A 22,199-nucleotide genomic window follows, 5' to 3' on the forward strand; every position below is an offset into this window, starting at 1 on the left:
GTAAAACACTCACACTTCAAAATAGTGTATGGCGCTCTTCTCTTGGATTCGCTCAAAATATTGCAGATATCTGTATCATGCCCTGGTGTACAGCATGGCAGGGACCTCTCTATTTGGTAATAGCTCTGTTTGAAAAACGAAACTCTCGAGTACGGGACCAATGACCACGCGAGAACAGTGCAACGAAAGTCTTAGAGTCCATAAGAAAACGCAAGAGAGGAACCTGCTGGCAAGTGGTTCCTGACAGATCTGACCGGAAGGCTTATGATGGTGGTTTCTGGCCCAGCCCGGAATGCTTGAGAATCGGTAACTGGAATGTATGTATGTCCGAGAAGAGACCGAAGGAGTGACTGAGGACTCAGTGTGCACCATTTCATGTGACTCGGTGGCTCTGAAGCAATATACTGTGTCTCAGCAGGTACTGATTGCATCTGTCAATAACACTGATGACCATGTAAATAACGCATGACACAGCGTGCATTCTGCATTTAGGTGGTGCCTAAATATTCGCTATTGTATCCCCCAATTTAAACGTGCTTATATTATCAACCTCGAAAGGATGGGTCACCCCTGAAGGGATTCAAACGTGTGAACCTCCTGGTTTCCAAGAAATGTTGTCAAAACAATAGTGTCCCCTCTTTAAAGTGCATCCACTGTCCCATGGAAAGTACCGCCATGCTGCTAAGGAGTGCTGATATGGCCCAATTATACGTATAATGTCCCACCGAGAAGTATAGCAGCTCTGTGCCGTGCCATTAAATGTACAGCTGCTCTGCTGTAAAGTGCAGAGATGGCCCCATTAAGAATGCAGCTGTGCTGCCGGGAAGGTCTTTTATGGGTCCATTAAACGTTCAACGACCCTATCCCGAGAAGAGGTAGGACGATCTGATTAAAAACCCACCTGTCCTGATTAGAGGCTTTTGAATTGTCCCACCCCACGTATGGAAGCCTACTGAAAGAATAGCATTCCTATCAAACACCGCTAATATGGTCACACTAAATGTATTGCCCCGCAACCCCACAACCCCTCAAGAAGTGCTGGGCCCAAACAATAAATCATGTTTAGGCCTGCTGGGAAGTGCTGGTTCTGCAAAATGATTGCACTTACAGCGCATCCCTGCCGAGAAGTGCCATGACTTCTCCCTTGATTGTATTGTGGTCCTCCTGTCCAGGTTAAAGTTTGGGATCCCTCCTGAGAAGTGCTGGCACTACCACGGAAACATGCAATGGTGGTGTCCTCAGAGGTATAGCATCCCTACTGAGAAGTGGAAGGGGCCTTCTTTGGAACAGCAAAGCCTGTTTTACAGGACATTAAAACAAAGCAACCTCACTGGCCGAATCATAGCCTATTGGTGTATTGACTGTTTTTGGGGACACATTTTCTTCAAGTGATTTGGAATATTCAAATATGCAAAGGCATTTTTCGTGAGCATTGGGTTTCTTTATATTGGTGTTTTGTTGTTCTAAATGTTGCCATGTTGCCAGCTCAGAGAGCTTCTCCGCCAGGTGGACATTGTCACAGCGTGATGCTTACCCTTAGTGGTTTCCCGGTGATGGGTGCCTTAGCGGCCAATGCTTGTGCTGCTAGGTTCCCCGAGATGAGGTGCGGCTTAGTGTCCTTGGAATCATGGGACCTTCTCCCGCAGCAGAGTGTGGTGCAGTTGCCCCGGTCCATTCAATTAGGACCCGAAGACTTCAGATTGCAGTCCTCAGATTCTTCTGAAATAGGAGAGTGGCATCGGTTTGGGAGCAGAGAGCGAGGCCCTGACAGCTTTTATGGATGTTCCTTCCTAAACTATGGGTCTCTATACAAGTTTGGTGGTGCAGGAAAAAGCTGGAGGTCATTCCGTTAACATCCCTTTTTTTGGAGATAACGTAATTACTGCTGGTTTTTTTTACCGGAGGCCACCACAGGTCTGACCTTAAAGTGGAGAATTTTCTGATACTGTAATGTACAAAATAGGGGGAATTAACACGCGTGTTAATTTTGAAGAAATCCCCATAGAGTGGGATTAACAGTACCACCACTTGTAATCCCATGGTAAACCCATTGGACCAAGTGGCGGTAATGGTAAGCAAGTTTGGCAGAATTCAGTGGATTTACCACAGAATTACCATCAAACTTTGTATGATGCCCCATGCGTCCTTAACGCCACAATTGGAAGGTCTATGCCCTGTGAGCGCTTTATTATTGTTAGCATGGCTGGTCTGCACATTGTTTCATACCCACAGAGCCTGGGCACCACAGCCAGATTGCTTGTTTAGGCCAATATTGCAGCATGGTTGGAGAATCATGCCAAGAAGCATCTGGTGCTGGGACAGCGTGCAAGCACAAAACGGAGGCGGAACAGTTTACTGTGTTGAGGCAAAGATAAGGCTCCTCTTCGCCGGATATTGGAGCGGGTGGAAGAAATAAATATTCAGATCCATAAGGAGAAGCGCACTTTCTTAAGAACGCCAGTTATTGTTTTGTCAATTATTTCTCAAATGCAAAGCTTCTTAGACATAGTAGCCCACATCCCCCAATAAACTAGTCCTTGGCCCTGTGACCCTTTTCATGGTCTTATTGAAATACAAAAGGAAAGATAGTGAAGTTAAAGATGGTACATTCACAGCTTAAAACTCATACTGGTGTATCAGGTATGTGTGGAAGAACCCCAGTGCCACCAGTGATGTGTATGTGACACAATGATTAGATACTCCTTACTCCTCACGTTTTTATAGAGTGATACCAAGCACTTCATATGATGGGCAGGGGGCAGTGCCTGGAGACAAACCAGCTAAGTACTGATGTTAGGCATTACATGCAATTAACCACGAGAGCTCTACCGCCAGCATGTTGTCATCCGTGACTACCAATCAAACATTAGCTGACAAAATCAAAAGCAGTGCTCCTTATTCCCATGGAAACACCAACTTGCTGCAGACAATAGTAATAGATTCAAAAGTAACCGCTGCCACCTGAAACGCAAATACCAGTACTATTACTAATATTTACTTATTTTCGATGACCTAAGCCTCATCTCATACAAAGCAACTATCACTATTTTTGATTTACAACTGTTTCAAACGGATGCAATTCTGGGATGCTACAGAGGCATTCACGGGCCTATGAAGAGTCCTACACAACCGACATGACTAGTTCATGCAGGCCTTATTCCTTTCCTTGCCTACTGTGACTTGCTCTCCTGGATTTATTATCGAAAGAGCAAAGCCCACAGTACCCGAATGCAAGGAATACATACACTGACCATATGGAACACCCTCATTTCATAGGGGACAGCTTGGGAGCTATGCATCCTACTTTAAAATAGCTTCACACGTCTGTACTGTCATTGTTTTGTTGAGTGTGCAAGGATTTCTTGTTATTTTGATGACAATGAGTTTTCTTCCCTTTAGGCTCGGAAGACTGTTCAAGAAACTTCACGGGAGCCAATGGCACAATTGAGTCACCTGGGTACCCCGACAAATACCCACACAACCTGGACTGCACCTTCACCATCCTTGCCAAGCCCAAGCAGGAGATCGTCCTCCAGTTTCTCACCTTTGACCTGGAGCACGACCCACTGCAGGGCGGAGAGGGGGACTGCAAGTATGACTGGCTTGACATCTGGGACGGTGTTCCAACAGGTATGGAAAAGTGCAGCTCTTTGTACACTGCCTCTTGCCGGGGTTTGCTGTTATTTAATGGCTTCCCAATGTTGGTCACAGAAGGAAGATGAGCCACAGGGAGAAACCTATTTGTGTCTGATCACACAATTTGGTTGACTGTACAGCCAAGTTTAGATATGTGTTTTGATTTATGATATGACCATTAGGCCACCCAAGGACAAATCATCATAGGCGTTATGCCCTTTGTTGCCACGGAAAGATGGGGTTGTTGAGAAAAATGAGGTCACAGTTAATGTTACAATTTTTGTGGGGTAGAAGGAAATGGGATAGGATATTTTTTTGTCCCGCAAAATATTCACATTTTTCAATTTGTTATATTGCACTGGCAAACAATCACACATTTTCTTTCTGTTAGAATCCCAAATCCCATGAGAAACATTTGGGTTTTTTCTGCAGGACATGATCTGAGATAAGAAGGTTTGTAAAGGCACATTTATCTAGATGTCATGTTATCTTTGCCTTTACTTAGATTACAAGAAATGTACATATCGTTTTAGTCTCCTCTAAAGGCAAACGGAGGAGGGGGGATTTGTTGATAAAATAACTGCCAGCCAACCGATGTGTGAAAACTAAATATTTCATGGTAAATCAGACCCTCTACATGTCTGTCCTGTGTGTTGCAATAGTCGTAATTGGATTGATTGGAAGGGCATGTTCGCCAAAAGGGTCTGTGTGGCGGTTACCTTCTGTGCAGGAGTCCTGGTCTGTGCACCGATCCCATTCTATCCAGGGGTCCCATTCTATCCAGGGGCCCCATTCTGTCCAGGGGTCCCATTCTATCCAGGGGTCTCATTCTGTGCATCAGACCCATTTGGCACAGGGTCCTCAATCTGTAGAAAAGTCTGTGCTGTAAAACAGGGGGGCGGGGGAGGGGATTCATGCGAGTTTAAGTGCTGGACCCCAGCCTTCTCTTTCCCTTTTGCACACATTTGAATTCTTTCCTTGCCATTTGTGCACCGACCTTTCACAAAATACTGAGGGCATACAAATAACTGGACATAATACTCCTGGTTTGGCTTTGGCCGGTGCAGACAATACTTCAAATGTGGCCTTAAGAACTGATGCCATTATTTCATGTAAAGACTTCAGTTCGAACACAAAATTCCATATACCATCTACAAAACTAGACAATTGTCTAGATGCAGCCTCTAAAACTGAACGCAGTGCTCCAGTGTCACCCCCACAACTGAACACAATACTCCATAAGAGGCGTGGCTTATGATGTGCAGAGGTTGTACTTGTCTCTATTTTTCTGTAGCTCCAGCGTCTTTGTATCTGTTTGGCATTCTTCTGCTTTCATACCTTTAGACGCATAGTAGAGCTTGCTAGTCACCTCTCACGGTGTAACTGTCCCTAGTTGCCCCCAGTGGCTCTCAAGCAATTACAGAATAGCCTGGGGTGTAACCTTGATGCCAACTGTGCACAGTAGAAACTCAGTCACACACGCTTTATTACAAACTTTCAACTTCTTTTATTGAATTCTCTATCAGGCAATCCCTGGAACCCAATGTTTTGCTTTCTTTCCAAGCTTTCTCATGGGCATAAACTCCAAACAGACCCTCCGTTTAAACGGGCAACCCCATTATTCCTTTCTCCTTAGTATCACACTTTTTTTTTAAAGAAGCAAAAGATACCAATTAACGTGTTACGTATTGAAGTGTCACTTCTAGTGTGGAGCAATGCGTTAAACCGGAGGTCTTTATTCACTGTGTTCATGGATCCCATCTCTTTTGCAGTGGGTCCTCTGATTGGTCGATACTGTGGCACCAAGACACCCTCTGAAATCCGATCTTCTTCTGGCATCCTCTCATTAACCTTCCACACCGACATGGCGGTAGCGAAAGATGGTTTCTCTGCCCGCTATTACCTGGCCACTCAGGAGACACCAGAGGGTAAGTACCTATGCATACCTTGGTAACTTGGGTAACATCTCAATATTGCACCCCTGTTGGGCTGGGGCACTTAGTCGCATCATGTGGACCCTGTCTATGTAACATCATAGGTAGTGGATGGAGTCGGCACTCATGGTAGTTGGTTCTTTCAATGCCAACGATGGGTTCAAATAAATTATACACTCTGAAAGCACGTGTGTATTCAGCATATGTGATTTAACTTTAGGCGAAGGTCATTGATATCAAAACAACATGGTTAACTTCCCATATGCTCCGGGACTTGCCTAATTACTACTTTTGCAGGCAAACTGGAAGATTGGCTTCAGCTTTGGTTTATCATCACTGGTATTTGTTCCCCTGTCGTATCACCTCTCCCAGCAGGTTAGGATGCTTGAACTGTGTGCACTCTCCTTCTTCTACATTTAAAAAGATAATATAATGGACAACGGAAGACTACTGCTTTTATGTATGTTGAACTTCCACTCCTTTCCCATTCTCTGAGCCTATTTTCCAGCCTGCATTTGGCAGGCAAACACATCACACTTTCTAGTCTTGGCCTTGCATTCTGACCCCTAACTGAATGGGTCTCAGAGCTTATTGGTTTCGTATTTACATTACCTCCACTAAGGGCGTTCTCTACCGCTTCAGAAAACATGTTATTTTTAGAATCCCCTTCCAGTCTTCCCTTCTGACATCCATTTCGTGGACTATATAATGCTAGTCACATGCACAGAGTGTTTAACCTTTGTGTGAATTAGGCTGCATGGCATTCCTTATGATGGAATTACACATTTGAGGAGGGGAAGCGTGCCATAATAGAGCCTTGCGACTGGGGGAGGCAACTTGCTACGTGAAATCAACTTCAGAGATGTTATATGGAAAATTACTCAGGATCTCTACCCCACTTCCAGATCCTTTGCCCAGATGGATAATCGCCTGCCTTGAGAAACACATATATTTTCACAGGGTCCTGGGTATGCTCAGAGCATTAGCACAGCAAGCAAACCACCAAAGGAGAGAACCATTGGAAGCATGTTCTAGGCCCAAGGATAACCAGTTACTCCTGGCTTCAGATTGAAGATAACAGCTTGGACCTCATTGAGCCATTACCATGGAAGCTGGAGAACCACACCAGGCCGAGAAAGGACCTTTGTATAATCAGGCAGTCGCCATGACGGGGCGTCATGATTCCAAGATGGCAACCGGTCACTTATACACCCAGGCAGCAGACCAATAGCCATTCATTAGCAACTAAATGTGCCTTGGGGAGGGAGTGGGCCAAACAACCTGAACAAATCCCTGGGCCTGAGACTTTCTCAAACACTTAACTTACTGAGTCAAACACTTATTATCCTAATTTTGCATGGCCCAGAGTATAAAAGAATAGCAGACTTCAGAGAGGGAGGGGGAGCTTGGCGACAATGGCAAGAGTGAGGGAAGTGCCAGAGAGCAGGGAGAGCAATGTGTACACGCTCAAGAGCAAATATTAGGGGAGGAGTGGTTAGGAATGAAGGGGGAACGAAACAATGAGGTGGAAGGGCAGAGAGAGTAGGAAGACTTAAGGGAAAATAAAACCACCTGGAGAGAGAGGAGGAAGATAAGGGAATAACCACCAGAAGAACAGAGGAAGGAAGGAAAAATCTAGTGATAAGGAGGAATGCAAGACCAGAGAAAAGAAGGTGTTAGAGAAATGAGAAACCAAAAGGAGGAAGGAGGAAGGAGGGAAGCAGGTGGAGGAGTTAGGCAGGATGCATTGGGGAAGAATAAGGTGATGGAAAGTGAGATCCAGAAAAGAAACCCAGAATTGGCAAACCCAAAAAGCCCAAGGGACCGATGAGGAATCAGGAGTTGGACCACAGAGCCGATGAGACCTGGGTTGGCTAGGGGTCAGAGCTTTGGGGATAAACAGCTGAAAGCTTTGTTTACATGGTGTCGAGAACTGGCAGGGCCCACATCTAAACACACTTGAAAGAGCAATCAAGAAGGAGGTGAGCTTGGAGCATTAATACAGATCAGTTTGGATCGGACAGCTAACAATGGAGTCTTAAGAACACTTGCCTGGTGGTCTAGAGCCAGTGATTGTTCACCCAGAGGCTCCCTTGGATGACCACCCAAGATCCATATGTGAACTAGAGGTCTAATCAAGGTGCTGACGATGACCAAGAAGAAGAACAAAGCATATGATAGGCTCATGTGGAAAGAGTGCCATGAGCGGCCCCCCTTGTCGGGGGCCTATAATGACAATGGCCTGAAAATGTCCCAAGACAGGCCAGAAATCATTTGGATCTGGAGACTTGTTCTTAGCCACCCAGGTGGCAGGTTACCTGAGCAGAATCTGCCAGTCACCACCCGCCTTCTCCCAGCCCCCTGTGTCATTTCTTTCCCTCAGTGCCCCCACTGCCCACCTGGCCCCCACAACACCCCTCCCGCCCTCCAATCGACCACTCTCGCCACCCAATACAACTTAACTGAAGGAAATGGGCTTCTTCCTTTCAGCTGCCACTCTCCCCAATCTGCTTTGTTGCCACAATAGAAAGAGAAAGGGGTCTCAGTACATTTTCTTTTTCCTGTAGTGACCGCCATCTTGGTTGTCCTTTTTGTGATGGCAGATTGGGCAGCCCGTCTCCTGTTAAAAAAAAAACAAAAACGCTTTCCATTATTTGCATTCCAGGGCGAGCACCAGGTTATAAATAATGATCATCCCCGTCTTTGGTGGGGGGGGGGGTACAGGGCCATAACCTTGATTCCTCACAAGACTGGCCAAGTACACATCTGAACGCTGGGTTGATCGCTATAATGATCACTTAAGCCAGAGGAGAATCATCTTCATCATTCTTTGTGATGTGGGACCCCCCAGATACAGGGAACAGAGGAACTGTGAAATACTTTTTTTTTACTGACGCCTTTACCTAGAAACAATTGTTACATGTTAACCTAGAATGATGACTCTACCTGACTGGCTGAGAGTTTTGTGAACATTCAATGCACCTACCAATCGTACTGCCCTCATTGTATTTACTGCGACACATCATACCTTAATCTTTCATTTTTTTCCTACCTTTTGAGCAAAGCACAGCGACATTTCTATTTACCCAAAAACGCACCTTGAGTCCTCTGTTTATCCACTGTGCCATGGCACCCTCTAGGTTCCTGCTTTCCTACACTCAATACTTGATAATATTCCCAGATTCTCCGTTTTGAAGGTGTGTTCTGAGCCATTCACTCTTGAGGTAACTCACCTTTGAACTACTTCAAATCTGACTTCACATTTCTGGAGATGTGGCCTCTGAGCTTGAACAGTGCTCCAGAGATAGCCTCCAGAGCTGGCACAATCATCCAGACATAGACCGAAGAGCTGAACACCATGATCTAGATGTGAAATCCATCGGTGGTCACCATTATTCACATGTAGCCCCTGGAATTCGAGCTAATCCTCAAATTGTGACCCCCATTATGCAGAAGTGGCCACCAGAACTAGATACCATAGTCAAGGTATGGTCTTCAGGGCTAGACGTTGTACTCTGTAACCTCCAGAACTGATAATTAGGTAATGGTTAAAGATGTTGGTGTTAATAGGTATTAATATGCTTGTACATTGTCTAGCCTTCCAATGTAACGTGCCCCTCGGAATGGAATCGGGAAGGATCGCCAATGAACAGATCACAGCCTCCTCCACCTATTCTGACTTGCGGTGGACTGCCCAGCAGAGCCGACTCAACAGTGATGACAATGGCTGGACACCCAACGTTGACACCAATAAGGAATATCTCCAGGTACTTCAATATGTTATGTGAGCAGTACCAGAGAGGGCTTTGGAGTAGGAGTCGGATGCAAAGACTCATCAAAAGCAGGCTGTAGAGATGTGGTGCTTTTGGGGTTTGGGTCGGTGTTAGGGTCGAGTAAGAGCTATGTTAAGTGTTATGGTTAGGGGTAGGGGTGGGGTTTGGGTGAGGCAATGATTAAAAGTAGATCACGTTTTTGGGTTACAGTTGGAGAAATGTAAAGCGTTAGGGAGGTTGGGAAGGGTTGGAGGGCTGGAGATAGAGGGGTGGAGTAGGATAGGGCTCTGGATAAGCCTAGGCACTAGGGGATTAGGGTACGTTTTAGAGCTGGGGCAAGTCATAGTACGGTTAGCATTAAAAGGGTCGTATTAGAGCTTGGCTAATGACTCTTGAGGTTGTGGAGGGCTGATGATGGGGTTGAGGTTAGGGTCACTGTATACTTTTATTTATATTGTGTTTTCTATTGTGTCTCATGCCAACTGGATGCTTTAGAGCCCTGGACGATTAGGGCTCGGGAAAGCTTGTGGGTTAGAGTTAGGGATGGGGCTAGAGCAGGTCTCTGCAACCTGCGACTCTGGATGTTTTGGACTAAGACTCCCATGATCCTTCACCATTGACCTTGTTGGCTTGGTCAGATTGGAGTTGTAGTCCAGAACATCTGGAGAGCCAACGGTTGTAGGCCCCTGGACTAAGAGGGACTTTGGGGGCTGGTAATTGCCTGGTTTTAGCTGGAATTTGGGTCAAGTATAGGGTTATGGCCTTCTATGTGTGTGTATTTAAAAAATAGCTCTTATTGGCAACGAAATAACTGACAAAATGTTCACACTTTACTTTGCCTGAATAGAATGACTCCATTTTGAAAAATACTTTTTTTTCTCATGACTTTTTCACATGAATACATTTTTCTGGTAACGTTTTCACATAGATCTGACAGTTATTCTGAAAGTTGTAATTGGGTATACAAAATCCAGCAGGATCAAAGCAGATCTTTGAGACAATTCCAGGCACTTCAAACGCTTCCAGTGGCAGCTGGGATAATAACAGATGTGCAATGCTGGGACCGGGATCACTAAGGAGGGAATAATATTGGCAGTGCAGAAATGGCGGAGCAGTGGATTATTATTATTATTATTTCAATTTATAATGCGGCGGAGCCCGCAGGCGTCAGGGCGCAGAGAGCCGCAAAGACTAAGACAGAGGATGGGTCAAATGACCAGGACAAATCATTTTTTGGGTCTTTTGAGTGAGGTGGCACAGTGAGAGTGGAGGTGGGGTGCAAATGAGGACTTTCTCCTGCCTCCCTTATGCACACTGGGCTCACGTGCATGTTCCAAGGCATTGCGATTGATGGAGTTGAATTGTCCACATTAAAACGTCCATGAAGATTCTGAGCAGTGGACCAGCAGCACCAGAACGCTCTGCAGCTGGAGATTTGTAAAAGACCCACACAAATAAAAGACTATGGGGGACTCATCAAAAAACAAGTCATATTTTAATCTTCAAAGGAAACCAGCAAAAGCACTGCTATTGAAACACCAGCAGCATTTCTCATGGAGTTACACGTGTTATTGTTAAAAAAAAGGGAGTTGTTCAATTATGCTCGTAAAAATAGCTCAAAAGCCTGACATTTGTAATAATCTTTTTAACCCGGTTTTAATAATCATTTCAAAAAGTGTTCAAAACCCTGCTAAAATGTATACAAATGACTGTAAAAAAATAAAATTACAAACATATGTGCAAAAAAAAAAACACAGAGTATTCTCTAAAAGGTTGTTACCATTTCTAGAAGATTTGATGGCGTTGGGCAGCCAGGTGCTTGCTCTTGATATATCGGGCTCTCCTGGCAGCGCCAAATGCAGAATCTTCGAGGGAGGGTTACCGTGCTTTAGGGACATCGGCAGAGAGAGTCCGTAAGATGCCTTGTCTCCTCAGACTCCCCTCCAAATCACACGGGCTGGGAGTCCTCGCATGTGGCCATATCTTGCTTAGGCAGTTTACGTTAATAGGAAGGCAGCTGCCAGAAACCTCTGAGGACGTTGACCTGCTGATTGGCAGCAGCTGTTTTGTTTTTTGGTAACTGCAAATCCAGGTCTGGATTAGTATTTGGAGAGAAACAGCATACACGCCAAGACTTGAAAGTTGAAGAGAGGGATGTTTTGTATCAGATAGAGTGGCTGTTTTTGAACTCGGAGTGGACCCAATTTATTTTCCAAGAAGCACAGAGAACGAAAAAACATAACACATACACAGGGGACTACACACAACTTTTATATCTGTGGCTGCCACTCCTGTTCACTCCACGGGCTGGAGGGGCTGTGTAATATGTTTAGCTCAATGATCTGTTCATCGTAATTTCCAGGCAGAAGGTTAGCAACAGAAGTGTTATGAAAGAGACAGCCACAGCCTCCCCAAAACATGTCGGCTGCAGACTGCAGGCAGGCTGTAGCAGACTCATGGCAGTGTCAGTGGTCCCCAGCTGAGTGCGCTTGGCCTTGGACAGGCTGTACTTGGCTTTTTTGGGGGTAAAGGACATGCTCCCGGCCAGTACTAGTGGACTGAGGTGGGGGTCTCCTGGAAGACTAGTCATCTTCTGGCAGACAGTGGCGCGTTCCCGGCTGTTGTGGGATTCTGGCAGACTGGACCTGCCCATTGGGTTGGGGGGTGATCTTCTGGCGAGCTGGGGTCAGGTTGTGTCAGGCCAGGGTAGGCTCAAGTAAACTGATACGTACTCCAGGTGTAAAGCCCTTTTGGCTGGCTGGCTTAGAAAGGTGATTCCCAGCAGGATGTGGTGTGTCTCCAGGTGGGCTAGACTGCTGGAGCACAACGGTCACCCACCTATCCTCCACACGAGCAGAAAAGGTCTGGACTAGTTCGAGTTCAAACAGGATGTATATTTTAGGCAAATATAAAATTTGCGATCTAGAGTTACCCTTTGATTTCACATATCAAAAACAGACTGTTCTCATACATGGGTGATGTTGTGAGATCTTAAAGTGTTTCATTGGAAAGACTCGTGATTATGAGGTGTCTGCTGCTAGCAGAAACCATGACCATTCTTGAACTGAGAGTCAGACTTTCAAAATCATGTAATCACGCATTTCGCAAACAGTTGTGCGCAAAATAGGTTTTTCTACAGGAAATAGGTATGGATTTGGCACACAGAGGAGCTTTAATGCAGGTTTTTTTTTTACGTTTCCTGTTTTTTTTGTTCTATTGTACTAAGCATGTGGTGCTCTGGAGATGCATCAGCTCTTTGCATGTTGCCTTTCACCCACTGTTCCTTGGAAGGCGCACCCCACCCCACCTTTCAGCCTGGCGCCTGCGCTCCCTGTAATGTCATTTATTTAAAGTGGGTTCCACTGCAGCAAGGCGAGCCATTAGATGAACTGCATAATGATAAACCTGGCTGCAGCAGTGAGCCAATGTTCTGCGGAACGAAGGCTGCAGTATTCTAAATCTCCTCTCTGACGGCAGTGGGCAGGCGGGAGCCGCAGTCAGGGTCTCCAGCGCAGCCACCCCAGCCTGTTGCAATGCGTAGAATTGTCAAAGTTGGGTGAGGACCGCTGCATGTTTCTATATGCCACGATCTACAGGAAACCGGTTTTGTGTATATTTTGCTAGCCCTCCGATATGTTCCAAGATGAAGACATTAAAAAGAGTGTGTTGAGATGATAGTCGGTGCGGGTTCCAATTTCCCAATGGAATGGATTCAGCAGAGTACTTTTCAAAAATCCACGACAGAAAAATACTACATTAGGATATTCACTCTGACATTTCCCGTATGTATGCTAGAACCTGACAATCCATGGAAACACGAAGAATGGATTGGTCGAGCTAGTATTTTTCTGGATCTGCGTGAAGTGCAGTTTCCTCAATGCCTTTCCATCTTGGTTAATTCTACCATAATCTTAATATTTGGCCTAATTTACTAGTTATCAAAGATGGCCTTCAGTATTTCAACGAATCCTACTTTCTGGGAGGACACCTTTACAAATGACTACGTACATACATCCCAGATGACCCAAAAAATTGGAATGGTGTGCTTATCGGTGCAAAATAAGTTTACCTGGCAAGCAGTGTGGAATGCCCGATTTAAGTACCCGGTGAGAAGCTACTTCATAGAGCAGGTTAGACATTTTCAGGAGAAGTGAACTTTGGTAAGCATTTTTAAGAAAGAATTTGAAAATATGTGAGCATTGGTTCTAACATCAAACAGCTGCTAAACGTTTACACCATTTTCAATCAAGTTATGTGGAGAAAACCACCATCAGTTGTTAAATGAGTGACATTACCATTAGTGGCCCCCAGACATTAGAGACGTATAGCTTTTGAAATCTATTTTTCTGATGACTTACAGAAGACTACACAAGGCATGTGGCTTTATTGTCCTCTTCTCTGATTCGCCCCATGCAGTATTTACTCGTATAGCCCTTAATGTGGGTGTGAAGCTCGTGCATCCACACTTCCGGCTTTTGGCGTGTAAGGGAACTGATGCACAAGGATAAGCCCATGATCACATCGTTTTAGGCAAGTGGGGAAACGTGAGACTGGAATCCATGTCTCCCAGTTCTATAGCCAAGCACTCCGCCGCACACCACCTCTCAGCCTACCAGAATGTTGACGTGTGTCCCGAAATGCAATTGCCCGGACAAGCTTCCTTTCGGCATTCCAGGTGCCTTTTGATGGTAGTCCATCAACACGTGATCCTTTTTGAATGATGTTTCTAACTAGTTTCAATCTATAACTGGGGTGCAAAAAACGCACTTGAATCTAAATATATAAAAGCATCCCCAAGCTGTCTGGCCGAGCAGGAGGATGTTAGGGGTGCATTCAAGCTCACCATCCATCACTGAACATCAAATGTTTTTTTTTAAAAAAAGTAATATGGCCTTGATGCACCCTGCTTTAGAGTGTTGTTATCACAGTGTGTACCTGGAACTGATCGAGTGGGAGTTTATTTTATGTTATTAAAAGTGTCTCCTTGCCTCCCTCATTGCAGGTAGACCTTCGTTTCCTGACACTGCTGACAGCCATTGCTACTCAGGGTGCCACCTCTCGAGAAACCCAGAATGGATACTTTGTCAAATCCTACAAACTGGAAGTCAGCACCAATGGAGAGGACTGGATGATGTTCCGGCATGGCAAAAACCACAAGGTAAGTCTAGATATGGAGGCGGCGTGGAATAGGCCAGCATGAATTGAAGTGAGGGATGGTGAATGGGACATTGCTTTGTGATTGGATGCAATAATGAAGAAACGGATAGCCATTTATTGATTAGCTGAGTTATTGATGGAAGTGGCAGGGTTTTACTGATGTAAAGGACATTGTTTTATTTATTGAATCATGTTGCATCGGGCTGTGTTTTCATGTTGGGAGTGATGATGCATACAACATTGCAGTTCCAGCATACACAACAAAGGCCTGTTAATAAGACACACTATAATGCATGGGGCCTTGCAAACTATTTACCAGCGCTGCTGAGCTCTCGTTAAAAATCCTGAGAGACCCTAGAACTATATATATATGTATATATATATATATATAGAGAGAGAGAGAGAGAGAGAAAGAGAGGAGATAAATAAAGAAAGAGTTTTACATTGCGCAGGTAAGTTCCCTTTATAAACGTTGTACGGTGTTAAACCACTGCACGGAATTAGGGGTGGAGCTGTCAGAAAGAAAGCAGCCAGCATTAAAAGCTTTCAATTTACTGCACAGACTGCAGACAACACTTCACTTGCAATACAGAAGATGCACCACCCCTTTCCTGGGCAAACTCTTGGAAAAGCTGTCCACCTCCCAGCTTACTCTCCACACTGCATCTGTTGGTTGTCTCCTTGACCATCCGTCTGGCTTCAGAGCTGCCAGAGGCATGGAAACTGCTCCCCTGAACACCTGTGAAGATCTGCTCTCTAACCTTGATTCCAGCATTCGTTCTGTCCTCATCCACCTTGATCTTTCCTCTGCTTTTGACACGGTCAACAACACCATCCTGATCAATCAACTCCATGAGAACCTGGGCATCGCGGATCTGGCCCTGGAGTGCCAGGCCTCTTTCCTCTTTGTCCCCTTGTTCTCCACCACATCTCTCTCTATGTGTGGCATTCCCCACGGCTCTATCCTCTCACCCTAGTTTTTCAACCTCTACGTGGCCCCTTTGGCCCACCTTATCTCTACCTTCTCCCCTAACTTTCAGTGTTATGAGGATGACAATCAGCTTTCCTTCAGGCTTCCCTCAAACCCCTCTGCTCTCTCGCTCATTCCTGACAATCTGCGATTCAGGATTTGTCCACCTCCAACGATCTCTGCCTTAATGCCAGTAAGATGGAGATCCTTCTCATTGTGACCCCTGCCCCTGCTCTTGCTTTTCTTCTCTCGCTCTGGCCGCCTGCCTTTGGCCTTCTTCCTTCTCCTTCCTGCAAGGCAAAAAGCCTTGGTGCCATCTTTGACTCCACTCTCACTTTCTCTCCTCACAAATCGGACATCGCCAAGAAGTCCCACTACAAAGCTGCACTTCCTCAAAGGGATCTTCGCTTTCTCACTTTGCCCAAGAAGCTCACTGTCTCCAGAGCACTGGTTCTCTCTAGGCGGGACTACTGCAACAGTCTCTTTCTCAATCTGCCTTCCTCTACTCTCTGCCCCCTGCAACTAATCCAGAACAGGACTGCAAGACTTATCCTTGGCCTCAAGAACAGGGACCGCATATCTCTAGAACTGAAATCTGTCTGCTAGCTCCCATTGTCTGCAAGAATCAAGTTCAAGACCCTTTGCATTATCCACAAGGCTTTCTGGGGTCGACACAGCCTCACCTATTTACATATAAAGATTTTTAAAAATAATTTGCCGTTGTGAGAATGTAAGGGATGTGTTGTGCTAATAGGAAGATTTGGCGGGTTCTCGTCAATCCGGACATTCTTGGAAGTCCTGTTAATAGGAGACTCAGGGGAGCTCATTTTCAATGAGCTGTAAAGTAAATTACACATGTTGAAGTCTTGTATAAGACGTTTACCTGTGTGATTTAGTCATAGCTAATTTGTAACCATCTGAATGGCGGCGAGGAAGTGCAAAACTCAACTTGTGTTTCTGCTGCTTCCCTTCCTCTCCACCATTCAAATGCCTCCGCATTTCCCCTGCCATGCATTTTCATGGTGGTGCAAACACTGGGGATCCCTATGAAGCAGGCAGACTCCTTAGGGACCCATTGTAAACGCTGCTTGCCATGCAAGCATGGCAGCCAGTGTTTGCTCGCTAGCATGGCAGAGTGCAAATGTGTAACCCCAGCCCCTTTAGCTGCCACAGGCCATGTTTCCCCTTTTCATGACCCTGAGTCCCATTCTGCCTCTTTCCTTGACCCCCAGTCCCATTTAGCACCTTGTGTTGCCCCTTCACCCTTTTAGCTGCCCACAGGCCCATTTTGCCCCTTTCCTTGACCCCCCCCCAGTCCCGTTTAGCCCCTTTAGCTGCCACAGGACCATTTTGCCCCTTCTCTTGAACCAAGTACTATTTAGCTTCTTGTGTTATCCCTTAACCCTTTAGCTGCCCCAAGCCTGTTTTGCCGCTTCCCCTGACCACCCAGTCTCATGTAGCCCATTTTGTTGCCCCAACCCCTTTAACTGCCCCAGGCTTGTGCTTGCCCCTTTTCTTGACTCCCCAGTCCATTTAGCCCTTTTTGTTGGCTCCAGCCCGTTTAGCTCATTTTGTTGATCCCCACTCCTTTAGGCGATTTTGTTGTGCCCCCAGTCCCATTAGCCCTTTTCCTTGCCAAGACCCTTTTAGCTCCTATTCTTTCCATAGCCCATGTTCTTGCCCTCTTTAGTCCCTTTTCTTGCCCAAGTTCATTTAACCCTTTAACTAATGTTCTTGCCCCACCCCTTTTCTTGCCCCGCCAACCAGGCCCCAGTCCGTTTAGCCACTTTTGTTGCCCCCCACCCCCAGTCCGGTTTAGCCCCAGTCACATTTAGCTCCTATTCTTTCCACGGGCCCTGTTCTTGCCCTCTTTAGTCCCTTCTTTTGCTCGAGTCCATTTTAGCCATTTGTTCGTCCCATTAGCACTTTTTGTTGCCTTCCCATCCCGCTTAGCTCCCTTCCGTGCCCATCAACCATGCCCTCCTCTGTTTCGTGTGGCCAAGGTGAAAAGAGCGGGAGTAAGGCTGGCATCCTGATTTCCGCCTCCGTCAGCAAGTTCCACCTGCGTGCTGCATCACACTTAAGACAGAGAGGCTCTGCGTCAGTGTACGTCCTCTGACTGCAAATGAAGGATGCGCAAGGCCTCCTCGTGCCTCTAAGAGTCATTGGCAATTTACTGCCCTGCTCCCTCTGCAACTCGGCTAGGTTGCAGTTCAGGAGTTACTGGGGCCTGGAAATGAAAGGGCAGGGGCTGCTCCGAGGGGGAGCGCCGTGTCCCCCAGAATAAAGAGAACAATACATAACGGGCAGCGATTCCGAGTGTCAGGGATATGGGATCTGCAGTAGCAATCAGGCCTGGCAGTGATGTATGGCCTCGCCAGGCTGCACAGCCATCTGCAGCTCCCCGAGAGAGAGGGGGAGAGAGCGCCTGCTGTGTGTGTTTCTTTGTGAATTGTCCTTGTAAGCGGGGCGCAGCGATGGATGCTTTCCGACGCAGAGGGGATATAATGCAGTGAGTGCTCCGTCCGGCGAGTGCACGGGCTTTGCTGCACACGCACCGCTTACAGTCTACGCCTTGCATCCGTAGGGTGAAGATGTGCACAGCCCACGCGGCCGGGTGACGTCAGGGCGGTGTTCGTGATATCAGGGCAGTGTGGTGGCGGTGTGGCACACTCTTGAACAATGTTGACAGATCCCACAGTCAAAACCTATTAAAAACAGAAGCCTATATAATCTTTTTTTAAATCAAACTTCCCCCTTCCGTGCATAAAAAAAGAAAAGCTACTTAACTCATTTCTTTGGAGGAATTTGATGGTTTTGGGGATACAAGGGCAGAACTTTTTTGCTTTTATGTTCTTTGCCTGCACCCTTCCCAAAATGCTGCGAGCTTCCATGATTAGTTGCTTGTCCCAGAAGCCGTGCTATAAAGCAAGAGGCCGGACTCAACTAATTACAGTATTTGGCTACAGAAAAAAACACTGTTCTCACCCTATCGCCATGCCCTATTTTGTGTTCACAGTCACCCTCTTAACAGTAGCATGACACTCCTCTGCTGTTTTTAAGAAATTAAATACTTTGGAGCTCCAGTGGTGGATGGCCATGGGAAAGGGTACCCTTTTTTAGTATGCGCTGGTGGGTCACGACAGGAAGTGGCTGGTCCAAGACAGGAAAGACGTTTTGGGGAAGATCCTGGAAGGTCTATCTAGCAGTGTGCTCGGCTTCAGCAACAGTGAAGAATCCAGCAGCGGCTGATTGGTGGGTAGGACTAGGAAAGGGAGGGACCAGTTCCGTTGCACTGTTTTCCTTTTCACCACATTATCCCAGGAAACCGCCTTGTGGGTGTCCTGTGTAATTATTTCACCTAGTACATTAGGGGCGGGGAAGGATATGGCTGTTGTGGTAACATACACTTGTGTGTGAATCTACCTCTTATGAGCTCTTTCCTACAGATTTGCCGATACATTCTATTTAAGGAAGCTGAAGACTCAATTCAAGAGGCTTCGGGCAGGCAGTCTGTCTTTCTCCGTTCTGGTTAACGGCACCCCAGTTGGGAGGGACATTTCCACCTGTATTTTCCCACCACAAGAGACTATCACTCAAACAATTATGTGGAATTTAAAAATAAATCCTGCGGTTTACCCTCGGGGCTCCCATTCCTAAATGCCCCAGCCCCTGGGCACGAGCAGTGCTACCACGCTTCCGTTCTACTCGAATGGATGCCAAGGAAACTATGCTTTGAAGTGGAAAATTAGACCCAGCCCTGGTTAAAACAAGCAGCAACACATATATTGGTATTTGAATATTTAAATTATCTTCATTGTGGGGCCTAGTTGCAAAAATGCCAAAATGTCTGGGCAAGACAGAGATTTAATATAGGGGGCAGGGCAGTAGGAAAAGACATCATATGCCACATTGTTTCATTGGCAAGCGCTGGTCAGCTGGGACGAATGCGGCACTCCACTGCACCAGAGCATCCCATCCAGCCTCTCCCATCCGCATTAATCAGCATGCTCTTCCATTGGAAAGGTCCCCTCTTGCCTCTGTATTCCAGGCACAGACTCCTCACGCAGCACAGTGCGGCACTGACTGACTGCACCGCTCGGGCTGTGGAATAGTTCAGAGTGAGCTGTGCCAAATAGATTTGTCAAAATCTGCCGCAGCTTGAGCCCGAGCCACGAAGGAGGCCTGCATATAGATATATGTATGTACGCATTATACGTGTCAGGCTATTACAGCCTTCCCTGAATTACTCCCCTACTGCCAGAGCAGGGTGGGCCTGGTGCCAAGTGCTGCACCAGGCGCGCGCTCTGTGCGACGCAGAACTGCTTCTTGGGCGGGGAACGGGGGAAGGGTGGTAAGGAGCAGAGAATTCTCAGATTCCCCTTTGTTCCACTGTAAAATTGGCATGGGCTACCTCATGGCTTACATTTTAGGAACAGATGGCTAGTCATTTTGACATAAAGCCAGCTAATTATTATAGAAAGTACACCTAGGGCTCTGAAATATAGCTTTGAGACGAGTAGATAGTGGAAAACCATGCTACCAGCACCCTTCCCCGTACCATTTAAGAAGGAACCATTACTGTAGATTCAAAGTCAATTGAATGGTGTTATCCTCCACAAACAAGCAGAAGCCAATGATGCACAGACTCACTTAAGGTTTGGACACACTCCAGGTGAACATTAAATGCCAGAGGTGATAACACATCTTACTTAGAGAGCTATGGGGTTTATTTGAATGTAAAGACTCTAGACTTGCGGGATGAATGTGGAGATGGAAGCAGGGCTATGAATGAGTCCGGGACACAATTGGTCAGCCATTTTACCCAGACAAGGGGAGCCTGCTTTCGACTTCCGGCTTCACCTGTGCATTTGTAGTTTGTCACCCCTGGATGTGGGAAGGGCAGGAACTAGGGGTGACATTCCCAGGCAGGAGCTTGCCCACATTCGAGAGCATCTTGAAGGCAGGAAGGTGTCTGAGGTTGAGGACTCATACAGATCGTCCTCTGTGTAGGGCTATCAGGGCACTCTGTATTCTCGCATACAGCCCTGCTCATGGGCTTTCCTTTTGTGATCTAGTATGTTTGACCAATTTGACCAAATTATATGAACTAAGATCACCTTTGCCAGACTAATTTATGTTGTTACCCAGGGTTGGAAACTTGTGTCTTGGGCACAGCACCTTCTGGGTACCCGTTCTATAAGGGTTTGTTGCAAACAGATGCTTACATATAAAGAGAAAGGGCCGGGAGGTTAGGTCAGGGGCAACATGTTTGTCTTGAAAGCACAACAATGCAGAGCTACACAGTTTCGAATCCCTATCCAGTGTTCAGAGGCTGGTCTCTGGTTTAAAGCGTGTTATAAAAGTTTAATTAATTAATGTACAAAAAGGTTAGACCGCAAAGAAGCACCCTTTCCAAAACCGTTGGATTGCCAGAGATTAGAGTTGGGGAACAGGTTGGGTAAAACAGGAGACTAAGTAGAATCATCAGTTACTGTTATGACTAGAAAATAAGCAGACCTAGTGGGGAGCAGAATATGGAAAATGGAAACTCTGCTAAAAATACCTTTCACTTCCTGTGCTTCAACTTTGGAAACAGGCAAGCACACAATTTTTGGGATTTCTCTTTCGTGTGACCGCTTTCTTGGGTGCAATATGTGTCACTCAGTATCCATCTCAGAGTTGTTCCTGGTCTTGGTGTGCTCCTGTTCTCAGAAAAATGAATGACGTGTTGGCCTTCATTATGAGTGTGACAGAGACGATAGGTACATAAATGAGGTATTGGGCAATACTGCATGTTTTAACTGCCTGACATATTTTGGTCTACAGGGTAATTTTGAGGTGTAAGTCCATAGAGGTTTATAGCAGTTTTCTTTTCCTGTAGACAAGGGAAGTTCAACTCTTATTTTAATGCAAGGATACCCCTATGCATGGGATAACCTAGGGAGTGTTTTTCCCTGGTACGGTCACTTTCTTCCAATACAACTCTATGGCTCGGGTGATTCCTTCATAATCACTGTGTGATTCTCTTTCTACCTTTTTTATTAAGAAGATTGAAGATATTCGGGAAAACCTCCTGCTGTCTGGGTTAAGAACCAACCATTTTTGTGTTAATGCCCAGCCAGCTGATTCCCTTCAAGTATGGTCCGCTTTTCCTCTGTTTTCTTTGGATGATTTTTTAGTAGCCACTAAGTGCCTCAAATCAGCTTAGCCTCTAGATTCCATTCCTTTGGGTGTTCTGAAGGAGATCATGATATGATATGGTATGATATGATATGGCATTTATAACGCGCCTATACAGAAGTGTTCTTGGATGGCTCTAGCGATAAGCTCCACTTGCATCTCTGGCTCTGTTCCTGTCAAATGAAAGCAAACCCTTATTATTCCTATTTTGAGACGCCTTCCCTGGATCCTGCTATCCCTGCTAGTTTGATCCCATCTCTCTTCTCCCTTTCTTTATGAAACTTCTAGAATCTCTAATTTCACCACTTCTTAGTTCCTTCTAGGAAAACTCTAAATTCTAGGTGAATGATACGCAAATCATCTGGCTTCATCTTGCTCAGCTAAACACAGCATCTAGGTTTAGGGTTTGAGATGTTGGATGAGTGACAACTGGTTTAAGCTGAATGGAGACAAGATGAATGTTCTGGTGGTTTGCCCCTCCTCTAGTTCTCTTTCTTCTTCTGCTTTCTGTCTCCCTCTTGCTGACCTCCTGACTTAGGTCATTTT

At 46.0% G+C, this 22,199-nt stretch overlaps 1 protein-coding gene across 2 annotated transcripts in view; it reads left to right on the top strand.

The window, feature by feature from the left end:
- The window catches only part of NRP2 (neuropilin 2), a 193,178-nt gene that overhangs the window by 113,472 nt on the left and 57,507 nt on the right, over positions 1-22,199 (top strand). For both annotated transcript variants that reach the window (XM_069615560.1, XM_069615561.1), the window contains exons 4-7: positions 3,400-3,630; positions 5,409-5,564; positions 9,168-9,337; positions 14,346-14,501. In XM_069615560.1, coding sequence (XP_069471661.1) covers positions 3,400-3,630; positions 5,409-5,564; positions 9,168-9,337; positions 14,346-14,501 — 713 coding nt within the window. The remainder of the gene's footprint in view (positions 1-3,399; positions 3,631-5,408; positions 5,565-9,167; positions 9,338-14,345; positions 14,502-22,199) is intronic.

Source organism: Ambystoma mexicanum, chromosome 9 (assembly GCF_040938575.1).
Source record: "Ambystoma mexicanum isolate Mex_15411 chromosome 9, UKY_AmexF1_1, whole genome shotgun sequence".
NCBI lineage: Eukaryota > Metazoa > Chordata > Amphibia > Caudata > Ambystomatidae > Ambystoma > Ambystoma mexicanum.